This window comes from Anolis sagrei, chromosome 2 (assembly GCF_037176765.1).
Source record: "Anolis sagrei isolate rAnoSag1 chromosome 2, rAnoSag1.mat, whole genome shotgun sequence".
NCBI classification, from domain to species: Eukaryota; Metazoa; Chordata; class Lepidosauria; order Squamata; family Dactyloidae; genus Anolis; species Anolis sagrei.
Window position 1 is genome coordinate 236,773,307 of NC_090022.1, and position 15,602 is coordinate 236,788,908.

At 42.1% G+C, this 15,602-nt stretch overlaps 1 protein-coding gene across 1 annotated transcript in view; it reads right to left on the reverse strand.

The window, feature by feature from the left end:
* Window positions 1-5,591, reverse strand: part of SLC27A6 (solute carrier family 27 member 6) — a 41,009-nt gene extending 35,418 nt beyond the window's left edge. Inside the window, exon 1 of the mRNA XM_060762000.2 lies at window positions 3,620-5,591. Coding sequence (XP_060617983.2) covers window positions 3,620-4,106 — 487 coding nt within the window. The 5' untranslated portion in view covers window positions 4,107-5,591. The remainder of the gene's footprint in view (window positions 1-3,619) is intronic.
* Window positions 5,592-15,602: the final 10,011 nt, after the last annotated feature.

The window sequence follows — 15,602 nt, forward strand, 5'->3', positions numbered from 1 at the left end:
ATTAGAAAGCATTCAACATGTCCTAGTTTTGCAATAAGAATTTCATCAGTAAAAATAATTTCTTCCATTTGTCTTTAATTGAGGACAATCATGTTCATCTGGTAAGTTGAAGGCAAGTACAGCTATAAGAAGAGGCTCTTAAAGTGAAATCTTAACTAAAACAGAGTAAAAGAATATCTGGTTCAAGTAGTACCTCAGATATCATTTTAGTTTAATATTGGTTTCAGAACAGTGGTTCCCAATCTGTGGTCCATGAACCACCAGTGGTCCTCAAGAACGAAAATATGGTTTGCGGCCTCAGAATTACTACACTGTTGCCTCAAAGTCATACAGCAACGAGAAAACCTCTGATAGTGCTGAGGCAACAGGGATTCGGGAGAGCAGAGGCTGACTACCCATGACTACCTACGACATCAGCTCAAGATTATTAAATATGATTTTCTGTGGGTGAGCAGATGATAAATACTGGATGGCATGTCTTCTGTACAAGAAACTAGAGCTGATGTGGTCTATCCAATGCAATTTTCTGAATCAGCACCCCAAATAACCAAACTGAATCTTAAGTTGACCAAAAACTGTTTCATAACCTTTTTGGTACTAACATTGGAGAGTGGTCCCTGGTCAAAGTGGTGCAAAATTCGTGCAGTTTGACCCCACTTCAACTGTCATGGCTCAATTCTATGGAATCATGGGATCCGTAGTTTACTGAAGCACCAACAGTCTAAGAACCTTGTAAAACTGATACTCCCATGATTCCATAGCATTGAGCCAAGGCAATTAAAGTGGTGTCAAGCAACTCTAATTCTACAGTGTGGGTGCACCCTAAGAATTATTTTGCACATGTGGAATGTACTTCCAAACAACTCTATAACTCGCTGTTTCTGCACCTAACTGGTATTCGCCATCCATTTTTTAAAATGTCTTGCAACAATGTGTACCTGGAAAACACTATGGGCAACAAATGATACCCAGAAATTGGCATAAAATTAACAGCATTTGAAAGGGAATTAACTACTATACAGAAAATTAATCTTCTGTGAAGTAGCCTAAGAGATTATAATCAGGATAACAGAAATTTAATATACTTAAACTCCTACAGAACCTGGCCTGTGAGTGCTAAATAAAAATGCCTGGTATTAGCCACAATTACAGTATGCAATTGCCTATTAATTGTTGTGTTTGCAGTATGAGATTACAAATATTTGTCAGTTATGTAACGAAAACATGTTATGCATGAAGATAAAATAGTTCTTAAATAGCTACATGAATTAGTGAAAACATTGTTTGAGAAACAGTTTCTATTCATTTGAACATGCCTTCGTACCTGATAATTTTGCAACAGGCAAGGACTAGCATATAGTGGAACAATTGTATTGAAAATTTGCAGACTTGTCAGGAAGCCTTCCTAAAAGGTTATGGGGGGTTGTGGCACACATGATGTGCAGGAAACTAAATGTATCAGGCTTTAATCTGTATTATGCTTTGCATTTCACTATCCATCTGCTGATTAGAAGGCAGGACTAGTATGTAGAAATTGGACAGAAGCAGGTTTCAGCTACCCATTAGGAGAAATTTCCCAACAGTTAGAACTGATTGACAGAGATACAGACTGTCTCTGGAGGTGGCTCAGACTTTCTGGAGGCATTTCATGTGCAAGCTAAGTGACAATCTTAAGGAATGGTTTCGCTACTGAAGATGCTATAGCTACATCATGCACTGTAAATCCAGTTTGGAAACGGGGGGACTTCAACAACACAAAACCGATACATGAATGGCTTTTCTTCATAGTCTACATAGAATCATATACGCTTAGTCCCTACTAAATGATTCCCTATATATTCTTATTACCTACATCCAGCAAGTTTACCTTGATTTTTGCAAGATCTCAGATGACTGACGATGACAAGGACTGCTGGAAGTGTCTCATCCATGGGGTTAAAGTTGACTTGTTGGCAAAGGACAACTAGTCTTTCATCTTTTACACATTAACTTGTCAAACACAAGTTTCAGCACACATGATGCATATTTATTGTCTTATGCTGTCATTGTGTGTTAAAAATCGATTTTTAAAAATAGATTTTTAACAGGCCAAAATAAACTATTAATTTGTTTCAATTAGAGTGTCTCCATCTATAAGTTAATCACTTTTATTTGCCTTGTAGATATATGGAACTACAACTCCCATAATCATTGCCCATTTTGGCTAGGGTTGGTATGAGCCGCAGTTCAAATCATACTGGGTCAGGGTTGCTAAAAGCATAACTCTTCTGCATAAGGCTCATTTCAATTTTTTATTATGCATTTTAAAGTCACTTTTTGAGTTTACTGTATTTGAATCTTTGTTCCGTGTATTTTAATATGTGTATTCTATAGAAAGAAGTTGAATATATGCATTTTACTGAATGTTTTTATGATGATGTTGTGACCTGCCTCAAGCTTATTATCATAATTATTATTAGGTTACACCCTATACATCTTGCACCTCTGGAGTCTGTCCATCTCTAACTTAAAGTATGATCACTGCAACCATGTAACCTTCAACGATTTAACAAAACATTCTCACTGCAAAAGAATTATTTGTTAATATCAACTAAAACATCTACATCTGGAAATGCTGTTTTTACTGTATGCCAGGAATGACACTCTGTATTGCTTTGAACTTTAACTTCCACATGCCCCAGACAGCACGTCCAATGCTAAGATGGTCCAGAAATTCTGGAGAACCAACAGTTCCTCCAGTGTAGTGTAGTGGTTTGATCAGTGGACTAAGGTTGCATCAATAATAATAATAATAATAATAATAATAATAATAATAATAATAATAATTTATTTGCAAGCCTGCCCTTTCTCCCCAAGGGGACTCCAACATAATAAAGGCAAACATTCAATGCCTGTATAAAACAGAAAGGAAAAATATAAACAACAAACAATACGGTAATTACACACTGAATTAAAACAAGAAATTTAGATAATTATCATTAATCATCTACAATATACAAATACTACAGTTTGACAGCATTTTAATTGCCATGACTGAATGCTATTGAATTGTGAGAGTTGTAGTTTTACAAGATCTGTAGCCTTCTCTGCCAAAGCATGCTGCTGCCTCACCAAACAAAAACTCCCAGGATTCCATAGAACCGAGCCATGGCAATTAGTGCTGTCAAGCTACACCCATATTACAGTTTAGATGCACTCTAAGACTCTAGAGAACAGAGTTCGGATCTTTGCTCAGTTATGGGAACGCAGTGGGTAACTTTGGGCAAGTCACATTTTCTCAGCCTCAGAGAAAGGCAGTGGCCAACCCCACATGAAAAAAAATGTTGGAGAGAAAACCCTGTGATGGAGTCTCATTAGAGTCAACACAGGACAGATATGCCTTGAATGTATACAACAACAATAACAGCTCACTTTTGCTTTGTCCACTCACTCAGGCCCCTTCCATACAGCTGTATAAAATCCAAATTGAACTGGATTATAGTGTGGACTCAGATAACCCAGTTCAAAGCAAATATTGTGGATTATCTGCCTTGATATTCTGGGTTACATAGCTGTGTGAAAGGGCCCTCGGTGTCATGTCACAGAAAGGAAACCCATCCAAGCGAGGTCTATACTTTACCTGCTCCCACCACCACCATCTTCGGTGCGCAGCTATTGATGCAATGGAGGAGGGATCTGGAGCGGATGTTGAAATTGACAAAGGCCACCACACATCCCAGCTTGGCCAGTCCAAACCACACGTGGATGAAATTCGGCTCATTACTCATCAGCAGGGCCACAGTATCTCCACGTTTCAGGACCCCTTCCTTGAGGAAAAGCTGTGCCACTCTGTTACTCTGTTTGTCGACAGACTTGTAGGTGTGGACCTTCCCTTCGTAGACCAAGAAGGGCTTGTCGGGCTGCTTCTCTGCCATCCTCACGAACTTGTCCAGCACCGTGCAAATCCTCCCGCTCAGCCTGCAGCCCTCCACCGCCAAGCCATACCGAAGGGCTTTCAGCAGGAACTTCAGGTCCAGCCAAAAATAAGGGAAACAGAGCCTCTGGAGCAAGTGCAGGGCCACAAGCCCAGTTGCCACTCCTGTCACCCATGGCCAAAAGGGGGACATTGGGCTGGTGCTAGGGAGGCAGAAACAGTCCCTTTGGTGGCTCTCTTCCTAAGAAACAACACCCAAACTGCCTCAGCCTCCACAGAGGGACAGACAGTGAAATCAGTACAAGTAGTACAGTAGACTCTCAGTGAACCGGCACCTCTGAGGCTTGATAGATCCCCGATAAAGGTAGTTTGAGAGTTAGCCTAATACTATACCTCACACGATACCACACCAGAAACTTTCTGCAGGCAGTACCTGAGTTACAACTTAACTCATAATGAAGAACAGTGAGACAACAGGAAGTGAGAGAAATCTTCACAGAAGGAAGGGGAATTCACGCCTGGAAGAATTATCCTGGGGAAAAGGCCTCTCAACTGAAGATGAGACACATGAGAGAAAGAGGGTAAAACATCAAAACATTCCAGAGTTCATGGGCAATGTCCTTGCAGACAGCCAATTCTCTCACACCAGAAGCAACTTGCAGTTTCTCAAGTTGCTCCTGATACGAAAAAATGAAAAACGGAAGCTTTATCTCTTGTCCTTGTTTCCACAACAAGCCAAAACGTTCAAAGTCCAATTATGACAGGGATGGAAAGTGAGGGGACATTTTCAGAACAGAGGCACAGAGCGCAAAACAAACACCACAGGGGTGTTAGTCCTTTCCTATGTGATCCCAATGCATGTGCGCGCTCTCTCTCTTATATATATCTATATAAATGGCTGGAGTTACACTTTAAAATGTACTTGCTCTGACTTACATACAAATTCAACTTAAGCACAAACCTTTAGAACCTATCTTGTTTTGACTTGTTATTAATATTGAAATACAGCAATTGAAGCAAATTACGACCCTCTTAATGTAAGGCTATAGTATAAAAACAGTGTTGGGAGCTGAAGATGCTAGAATAAGAGTCGGTTGCTTGAGAGTTCCGGTTAGCTGGGAGTCTAGTGTGTCTGGAAGAAGCGGGAAAGGAGCGGGGGGGAAAGGGCAGAAGGTGAGGGAGGCAACAACAGGTCGAAAAGCCGCTGCGAAGCCCAGCCAGGAAAAGAAAGCAAGAGGAGGGCGTGAGGAGAAGGAGGCGGCTCTTGGCGTGCCCTCCGAAAGGAAAGAAACAGGGAAAGGAGGAAGGCGAGACTTCTCTTTCTCCCCCGAGCGAGGTCCTTCCAACGGGCGGCTGGCTTCTCTCTCTCTCTCTCTCTGCAGCCCCTGAGTTGCCCAAACTCCCGACCCGCTCGCCCGGAGAGCAGCCTTGGAAGGAGAGGCTTGCGCCGCTTCAGCCCTTGCTTGCATAAGGCGACGGGCTGGGCTGGGCTTCCTCCTCCCTTCGCCCCGGGCGCTCAACCCTCAGGGCTGGGCCGAGTTGGACACGAGAGAGAAAGCCGCCAAGGCCCGCCCTCGCCTCGGGAAAGAAGAAAAGCAGGCAGGAGAGCACCAGCGAGGCCAATGTGGCTGGGTAACGCTGGGTGCCTCCCAGTGCCCGCCTTGGCCCCCAGGCACTGAGGGCAGCAGCAGCAGCAGCAGCAGTGAAGGCACTCCCTCAGAAGGAGCCTCTGAGCCTTCTTTGTTCTCCGTCGCTTGAGCGCTGCCAAGCGCCCTACATTTCAAGGCATCCAAGAACATTGGGGAGGAAACAGTTCCTTCCGTTGGAGAAGCCCTTTCCCCAGTCCCTTGGCAAACACTCTTGAGACACAGGGCGCTCAACTGGAGGGGCCTCATTCAGAGGGTCACCATAAGCATGCATGGAATCCACAAAATGCGAGTGTGGAGAAGAGCAAACCACAGACCACCTACTCCAATGCAACCTGAGCCCTGCCACATGCACAACACCTTCTTGCAGCAACACCAGAGGCACTCCAAGTGGCCAGCTACTGGTCAAAGGACATTAATAGAATACCAAGTCTGCAAACTTTGTGTTTTGTTTGTTTGTTTTTAATCCAATACAACTGTTTTGGTTCACTCCTAACATGATAGATAGATAAATAAATAAATACAAGGGGTATTTTTAAAATAAGGTCCGTTTTGTTGTAGACACTAGTAGTTCGCGCGCATACCACAACAAGCGTGTGCGTTGTGTACCGGCATGCCTCAGGAACAATTGTGCTCTGTTTCCGCCCTGTAGCTAACCTGTATGGTTCTGTTCTGTGCTTTAAAATGTTTAAGACTATCAACTCACCCTCCGCATGTGAGGTTCGCTCAGTGATACGGTTTTTGTCAGCAAGGAACCTGCCTGCTGCAGAAATTCATCCACAGATTTGTGAAATGTACGGTGATACTGTTATGAGTGAAAGCAAAGTGCGTAAGTGGGTATGACAATTCAAAGATGGCCGTGACAACGTCCATGATGAGGACCGCTCCGGTCGCCCTTCTTTGGTTATCGGAGCAGGTGGCAAGTTTTTATGAAGAGGGTATTTTAAAATTGGTTCAGAGGTATGATAAGTGTTTGAACAAACTTGGCAACTATGTCAAAAAATAGAGTGAAGTATGTACTTTCTGAAAATAAATTTACTTTTTTGAAATAAAACGGACCTTACTTTAAAAATACCCCTCGTAGCTTGTATGGTGTAGCACAAGCATGGGCAAACTTCGGCCCTCCAAGTGTTTTAGACTCCAACTCTCATAATTCCTAACAGCCTCAGGCCCTTTGCTTTCCCCTCTCAACAGCTTAAATTTTTTAAAAGAGACATGTGACCACACAGCCCTGTATCCCAGAATATCAAGGTAGAAAATCTCACAATATCTGCTTTGAGCTGGGTTATTTGAGTCCACATTCAGATATTGTGGGATTTTCTGCCTTGATATTCTGGCATATAGGGCTGTATGGAAGGGCCCGAGATGGCCACTGAATGCAAAGCCAAAGGGGGTTGTACCACGTGGTCTCCTTTGACTCTATGGGCCCTTTCACACAGCCCTATAGCATAGAATAGCAAGGCAGAACATCCCACAATATCTGAGTGTGGACTCAGGGCCCTTCCACACAGCCCTATATCCCAGAATATCAAGACAGAAATTTCCACAATATCTGCTTTGAACTGGGTTATCTGATTCCATGCTCAGATAATATGGGATTTTCTGCCTTGATATTCTGGGATATAGGGCTGTGTGGAAGGACCCTCAGATAACACAGCTCAAAGCAGATATTGTGGGATTTTCTGCCTTGATATTCTGGGATATAGGGCTGTGTGAAAGGGCCCTGTGATTCCTTGGGCTTTCTCTGTGATTGCCAAAGAAAGCCCAAGGATCTGTGAAATTGTAGGAAGCAACAGCAGGGTATGCCCACACACGTGGCTTTGCACATGGCAAATCAGAGTTTGCTTTTTGGAAATGTTTGACTATTATTGAGCTTTTTTTCTTATGTCAGGAACAACTTGAGAATTGGCCATCTGACGTTGCCCAGCATGTATTTGATGTTTTACCATCCCTTGTGGGAGGCTTCTCTCATGTCCCCACATGGGAAGCTGGAGCTGACAGAGGGAGCTCATCCATGCTCCCCCCGGATTCGAACCTCTGACCTGTTAGTCTTCAGTCCTGCCAACACAAGGGTTTAACCTATTGCGCCACCAGGGGCTCCTATTATTATTGAGCTGTAGTTGGTCAAAGTTGGTCAAATCTGTGAATATGGAACCTGTGGGTATGGAGGGACAACTGTATCACTTTCTGTTGTTGGATTTAAGTATAGAGTCTCCATCCAGTCTTTTGAGAATGGAATGAAGGAGGACTGCGTTTCCCTTTAGTAATGGTAAATTGGTTTCATGCCGGCTGAAATATGAATAATTTAAGTTGGACTTCCACTTGGACATTCTAATGCATTCTAGGATACATTATGCTGCACCCTTGTTCATGTGTTTGCAAATGAAGATTCCTTAATGCAAAATAAGAACGGTATTATATAGATATATACCGTAGCATCAATACAATCATCACAAAGACCTTGAATATTTTCTTAAAAACTTAAATGTTACGTTTAACAGAACTGTCCATGAGTGAGATTACTTTGTTGTAATGTATTACCTATATTATGTATTTACTATAAAAGTATCATAACATGTGTAAACTTTCTGTGTATCCTATAAGGTTTCCCCTTGACATTAAGTCTAGTCGTGTCCGACTCTGGAGGGTGATGCTCATATTCATTTCTAAGCGGAAGAGCTGACATTGTCCATAGACTCCTCCAAGGTCATGTGGCTGGCATGACTGTATGAAGCACTGTTACCTTCCTGCCAGAGTGGTACCTATTGATCTACTCACATTTGCATGTTTTTGAACTGTTAAGTTGACAGAAGCTGGGGCTAACGATGGGATCTCACCCCACTCTGCCGATTCAAACTGCCGACCTTTCATCACCACATTCCACACCTCAGAAATTTAACCTTCTATGCCATCATGGCCCCATTTATCCTATATCCTATCCCATGTATCCTATAGATTTCACTAAATGTAAATAAAGAGTTTGTTGGTTATTGTGATTTTTTTCGTGCAGTAAATGAAAAATAGGTTTGAGAAATTAATTGAGTTAGAAGTCAGATGCTCAGTGTAATGGAATGGAACTGAGATAACTGATGATTCACACCAGACTTCTTACTTATGAAAAGCAGAACTTCCCTGCCCACACTGCAGATTGGGTTTTTCACCATGGTCAACCATGTTAAACTGCTGAACTGGCTAACCAAACAGTTGGAGGTTCGAATCCGGGGAGCGGGGTTAGCTCCTGCTGTTAGCCCCAGCTTCTGCCAACCTAGCAGTTTGAAAACATGCAAATGTAAGTAGATCAATAGGTACCACTTCTGCAGGAAGGTAATGGTGCGCCATGCTGGCCACATGACCTTGGAGGTGTCTACAGACAACACTGGCGCTTCAGCTTAAAAATGGAGTTGAAAATCACTCCTGGAGTTGGACATTACTAGACTTAATGTCAGGGAAAACCTTTATCTTTACCATGTACTTTTTTATTTGTCTATATAATAACACCATCTTACATGCATTAGATAATATCTTCACTTATCTAATCGGCAGACTGATATTCTACTGAGTGTTGGACCAGTTCCACAGCGTTTTATAAGAGCTGACTTTTCATTCTGATGAGATGCATATTATTGTGCATGCTCGCATTCTCGGAACACTCAGGCATTTCAGGGGCAAAATGTTTAACCAGTCAAGTCTCCTTCAAAATAAATGTGCTAGAAGTGTGATTTCTGTACCCTCATACACACACAGCATAAATTGAAGTACAGCATTAAAAAAACTGACTGATGTCCTAAAAGTTCCCTGCTTTTCCCTTAGATTTCATTGCTACATACAATACATCCAAGACATTTACAGAACTCCCCCATAAGTCAGCTGTCTGACTCATTTCTCAATGCACAGGGTATATATATTTATAGCCTGTCACTGTCAGTTTATATTCCACCATCTCTGTTGATTTCTCAGGGCCCTTCCACACAGCCCTATATCCCAGAATATCAAGGTAGAAAATCCACAATATCTGCTTTGAATTGGGTTATCTGAGTCCACACTCAGATAATGTGGGATTTTCTACTCTGATATTCTGGGATATAGGGCTATGTGGAAGGGCCCACAGTTAAAACAGTGTGCTGTATTATTTAAAATAATTCCATATAAAAACAGAATAATTTAAACAAGACAAACCCTCATTAACTAAATCAAAGAGTTGGAGGGGACCACAAGGGCCAGGCATGTAGCCGGGGGGGAGGGGGGGCTTGAGGGGCTTCAGCCCCCCCCCCCCCCGAAATTCTCAGAGTGGTCCGCGAGAAAGCCTTACTGGTACATTATTTAAACTTTTTAAAATATTAAGTGTTTATTCATATCATGATCTGATCACCATGCTCAATATATCCCATATGCATGGGGGGTATTGGGATAACGATACAAAAGGTTTGCTAGGGTAGATCCTCACACACACACACACCCCGAATCAAAATTCTTGCTACGGGCCTGACAAGAGCCATCCAGTCCAAATTCTCTAGTATGTAAGAATATGCAATTAAAACACTCCTGACAGGTGGCCATCCAATCTCTCTTTTGAAACACACATTTGATTGAAAAGTGAGATATATATCCTAAAGAAAATAGCCTCCATGAGCCTGCATCACACAGATGTTATTCACGCCGCAGAATTATGATACCATGATATGGATACAGAATCCTGAGATTTGTAGTTGGGGCTCTAACACTGAAAAAGATGGGTAAATATCTCACAAAACAACAAATCTCCATATTCAACAGAATTGAGACATGGCAGTTAATGACAAACTGTGTTAATTCTGCAGTGTGGATATTTTAGCCTTTGTCAGCTTTTGGTGATAATTAGCGCTACGGACAAACTGCCCTATCTCCAGTCTCTATAACTGCAATAGGTAAAGGTAAAGGTTGTCCCCTGACATTAAGTCCAGTCGTGTCCGACTCTGGGGTGTGGTGCTCATCTCCATTTCTAAGCCAAAGAGCCAGTGTTGTCCGAAGATATTAGGCTTGGTCGATCAAGAAAAAAATGGTTCTAAACTCATTTCGTATATAGGAGGCGCTGGCGATTTGATTTTAAAATGATTTCTGAAATTTTCTTGAAAAAAAGATCGGAAATAGCAGGAAATCCGAATTGCTTCGTTTGCTTCATTAATGGAAGGTGCCCCTCCCTCCCTCCAGAACCATTAAGTAACTTCGACAAAGTCAACCTAAACAAACAGTTTTAAAATCTCGCCATTTCCCTTCCCTGTTAGTTTTAAAATCTCACGGTTTCCTTTCCCTGGTGGTGAGCTGCCATGCAGAGGGATGAGGTAGGCGTGGCTAAGCACATCTCTCCTTGAAGGCCACGCCCCCAGTGACCTTTTAAGCAGTTTTAAAATCCCGCAGTTTCCCTTCCCTGGCGGTGATGAAGAGGGACGAGGTAGGCTTGGCTAAGTGACAGCTCTTCCTGAAGGCCACTGGGGGCGTGGCCTTCAGGAAGAGCTGTTCTTAGCCACGCCCACCTCATCTCTCTTCAGCGCCATGTTCACCGCCAGCTGGGGAAGGGAAACCATGAGATTTTAAAACTAACAGGGAAGGGAAACTGCGACATTTAAAAACGTGGCCTTCAAGAATGGAAATCGCAAGACTTTGCCAAAGTTGCTTAATTGTTCTAAAAATCAAAATAACTGTGGGAGACATCCGAAAATAATTCCGAACAATAGGTAAGTGGTTTAAATTCGGAATTACTCCTCCCACTATTCCTGCATGGCTCAAAATTGGTTCAAAAGGTATTTTTTTCTGAAATAACAACAATTTAAGAAGATAACGACTGTACCTACTGTACCTAGGACATCTCCTAGGTCATGTGGCCAGCATGACTGCATGGAACTGCAATACATGCTTTTAAAGATGTAGCTCCTATACTTTCTGATTTCAGATATCTTAGTCATGCATTAAAATATCAGAAGAGAAAGGGAATTTTATGTCCTGGCAACATTATGGCTCCAAAATAATTTTGTGGTCTTTGAGTCTTTCAGATTGCCTAGTCCACCTTAAAAATTGTGAATTATAACATTCCTCTCTGAAAAAAATTACAGAGCCTCCTGAATTGTTTAACATAAAAAATCGATTTCTAGCCATGTGAAGTTTGTTTAATATAATATATTTTTGGCAATGTCTGTTCCCTTCAGAAGTGCTGACATGCATTCTGCAATTACCCACCCTGCTTTATATAAAGGACTAGCTGTGCCCTGCCACGCGTTGCTGTGGCCTATAGTAAAACTTATCAAAGTTGAGGTAGATATCTGGACTATTATGAAAGAGAGGTCCCTACCTATTCCTTCCCCCTTTTCCTCCCCCTTTCTCTCCTTTCTTCCTTCTCTACCTCTTTCTTTCTTTCTTTCTTTCTTTCTTTCTTTCTTTCTTTCTTTCTTTCCTTCTTTCACTACTTGGTTTCATCCTTCTCTCTTTCCTTCATTCCCTCCCCCTTTCTTCCTTTGCCTTTCTTCCCTCCCTGTTTGCTTCCTTCTTTCTCTTTTTATTTCCTTTTATTTCACCACCATCATAACAATAACAATAATGCAATGCATTGCCTCCGGGACCTGACACCTCTCCCATTCCCCCTAAAAGGGTCTCAGAGGAACAATAGCATCATAATAATCATAGAAATAACAACCTTTACCCGCCACGCATTGCTGTGACCAACCTTCCCTCTTTCTCTCCTTCTTTCCCTCCTTCCTTCCTTCCCTCCCATCTTTCCTTCTCCTCTTCCTTCTCTATCTCCTTCCTTCCCCCTTTTTCTTTCTCTTCTGGCCTCTTTCCTTCCTTCTCTCTTTCCTTCTTTCCTTCCCTCCCTCTTTCTCTACATCTTCCCCCTTCCTTCACTCCCTCTTTCCTTCCTTCATTCCCTTTTTTCTTTCCTTCTCTCCTTCCTTCCTTCCCCCTTTTTCTTTCTCTTCTGGTCTCTTTTCTTCCTTCTCTCTTTCCTTCTTTCCTTCCCTCCCTCTTTCTCTACATCTTCCCCCTTCCTTCACTCCCTCTTTCCTTCTTTCATTCCCTTTTTTCTTTCCTTCTCTCCTTCCTTCCTTCCCCCTTTTTCTTTCCCTCCCTCTGTCTCTCATTTCTTCCTTCTCTACCTCTTTCCTTCCTTCCCCCTTTTTCTTTCTCTTCTGCTGTCTCTCTTTTCTTTCCTTCCATCTTTCCTTTTCTTTCCTTTTCTTCTTCCTTCTTTCTCTAACTTTCCTTCCTTCCCCTTTTTCTTTATCTCCCTTTCTCTTTCTTCCTTCTTTCCTTCCTTCCTGTCTTTCCTGGATTTTGACAGGGCGGGAAGGGGTGCGGTGGGGTTTGGAGGTGGCGTGAAGTAAAAGGAGGTAAGATTGGGGCAGGCGAGTGATGGAGCGTGAGGTTGTGTGTGTGTGTGCGGCAGCGGGGGGAGTGATGGAGCGTGGGGTTGCGTGTGTGTGTGCAGCAGCGGGGGGGAGTGGGGTTGCGCGTGTGTGTGTGGCGGTGGGGGAGTGATGGAGCGTGGGGTTGCGTGTGTGTGTGCGGCGGGGGAGTGATGGAGCGTGGGGTTGTGTGTGTGCGTGCGGCGGGGGGGTGTGTGTGCGGGAAGCGGCGCGGCGGGGCTTGGAGTGGGCATGGCTTCCGCAGAGGGAACTGTGTGCGCGCGCCAGGGAACTTGCGGCTGGGCACCAATGCGCATGCTCAGTTGTTTTGCCGTTTTGTGAGTGTGTTGTTGGGTTGCTTTTCATTTTGAGTAGATATGTTTGTACCTTATGGGTTGTGTTATGGGCATGGGAATTTTGGTTAAGTTTCGTTGGGGGGTTTGTGAGTTTTGTTGATTTGCCGTTTTGTGAGTGTGTTGTTGTGTTGTTTTTCATTTTGAGTAGATATGTTTGTACCTTGTGGGTTGTGTTATGGGCATGGCAATTTTGGTTAAGTTTCGTTGGTTTTTTTTGAGTTTTGTTGTTTTTTTGAGTTTTGTTGTTTTGCCGTTTTGTGTTGTTGTGTTGTTTTTCATTTTGAGTAGATATGTTTGTACCTTGTGGGTTGTGTTATGGGCATGGCAATTTTGGTTAAGTTTCGTTGGGGTTTTTTGAGTTTTGTTGTTTTGCCGTTTTGTGAGTGTGTTGTTGTGTTGTTTTTCATTTTGAGTAGATATGTTTGTACCTTGTGGGTTGTGTTATGGGCATGGCAATTTTGGTTAAGTTTCATTGGGGTTTTTTGAGTTTTGTTGTTTTGCCGTTTTGTGAGTGTGTTGTTGTGTTGTTTTTCATTTTGAGTAGATATGTTTGTACCTTGTGGGTTGTGTTATGGGCATGGCAATTTTGGTTAAGTTTCGTTGGGGTTTTTTGAGTTTTGTTGTTTTGCCGTTTTGTGAGTGTGTTGTTATGTTGTTTTTCATTTTGAGTAGATATGTTTGTACCTTGTGGGTTGTGTTATGGGCATGGCAATTTTGGTTAAGTTTCTTTGGTTTTTTTTAGTTTTGTTGTTTTGCCGTTTTGTGAGTGTGTTGTTGTGTTGTTTTTCATTTTGAGTAGATATGTTTGTACCTTGTGGGTTGTGTTATAGGCATGGCAATTTTGGTTAAGTTTCGTTGGGTTTTTTTGAGTTTTGTTGTTTTGCCGTTTTGTGAGTGTGTTGTTGTGTTGTTTTTCATTTTGAGTAGATATGTTTGTACCTTGTGGGTTGTGTTATGGGCATGGCAATTTTGGTACAGTTTCGTTGGGGGGTTTTTGAGTTTTGTTTCCTCGTTGGATGCCCCTAACAAATTTATATATATAGATAATTACATTCAGAGTCACTGGTGGTGCAGCGGGTAAAACTGCTGAGCTGCTGAACTTGCTGACCTGGGGAGAGGGGTGAACTCCTGCTGTTAGCCTCGGCTTAGGCCAACCTCTTGTTATTTTATTTGTTCAGTCACTTCTGACTTTCATGACCTCATGGACCAGCCCACACCAGTTCGAAAACATGCAAATGTGAGTAGATCAATAGGTACTGTTTCGGCAGGAAGGTAATGCTGCTCTATGCGATCATGCCAGCCACATGACCTTGGAGGCATCTATGGACAACGTCAGCTCTTCGGCTTAGAAATGGAGATGAGCACCACCCTTCACAGTCGGACACAACTAGACTTAACGTCAAGGGGAAACCTTTACTGTTACCTTTCATAATTACATTCTTTCTTAACCACCAACCTGGCAAGTTGCAAATCTTCATCAGACCACATTTTAAAGATCTTTGTTCATAATTTAAGTAAATTGTTCTTCCAAATATCTTGCATTTTAAGATTAGTTTGCTTTGGATTATCTACCAGCTATATATATGAACTATCTGTGAGTTCCTGAGCACCAAGAGAGCTCAAACTGGAAACCCTCTTTTATCCTCTTCTTATTGTTTAAAGCTTCGGATGAAACAGGACTCAGAAATAATTAAGCAGATTTTGTTTGCTATATTCAGAACCATGTACACGTTGGGTGCTTGTGCTCCAGTTCTTTGAACCTAATCATGCTGCAGTGCTTTGAACTTAAGAAGTATGAATAATAAGGATTACCTTTTATTTGTAGCTGATGCTTCTTTACATCCTTGAAATAATATATAACTGATTAGAAATGTTAGAAGAAGTTGCAAAAGGAAGCCATTTGCATGTTTTATGTGCCGTTGGTATAATTAGTTATGTGCTGTTACTTTTTTGGCTGTTAAATATTTATAGGCCAAGAAAGTGACAACAATGTCATTAACATCTATACTTAACCATATTTAACTATATTTAACCACATTAACTATACTTAACCCTCTCCATTCTAGTCATGGAACATTTTATGCCTTTGCTTGCATGAATCTCAAAAATGACATACACAGAGATTTGCAGGAGGAAAGAGACATAGTGCATAGAATTAATGCAGTTTGATAACACTAACTGTTATGGCCTAATGCTAGGGAATCATGAGAGTTGTAGTTTACCAAGGCATTAGTACTCTTTGGCAGAGAAGGCTAAAGCTTTTGTAAAATGACAACTCTCCTGATTTCATAGCATTGAGCCATTGTAGTTAAAA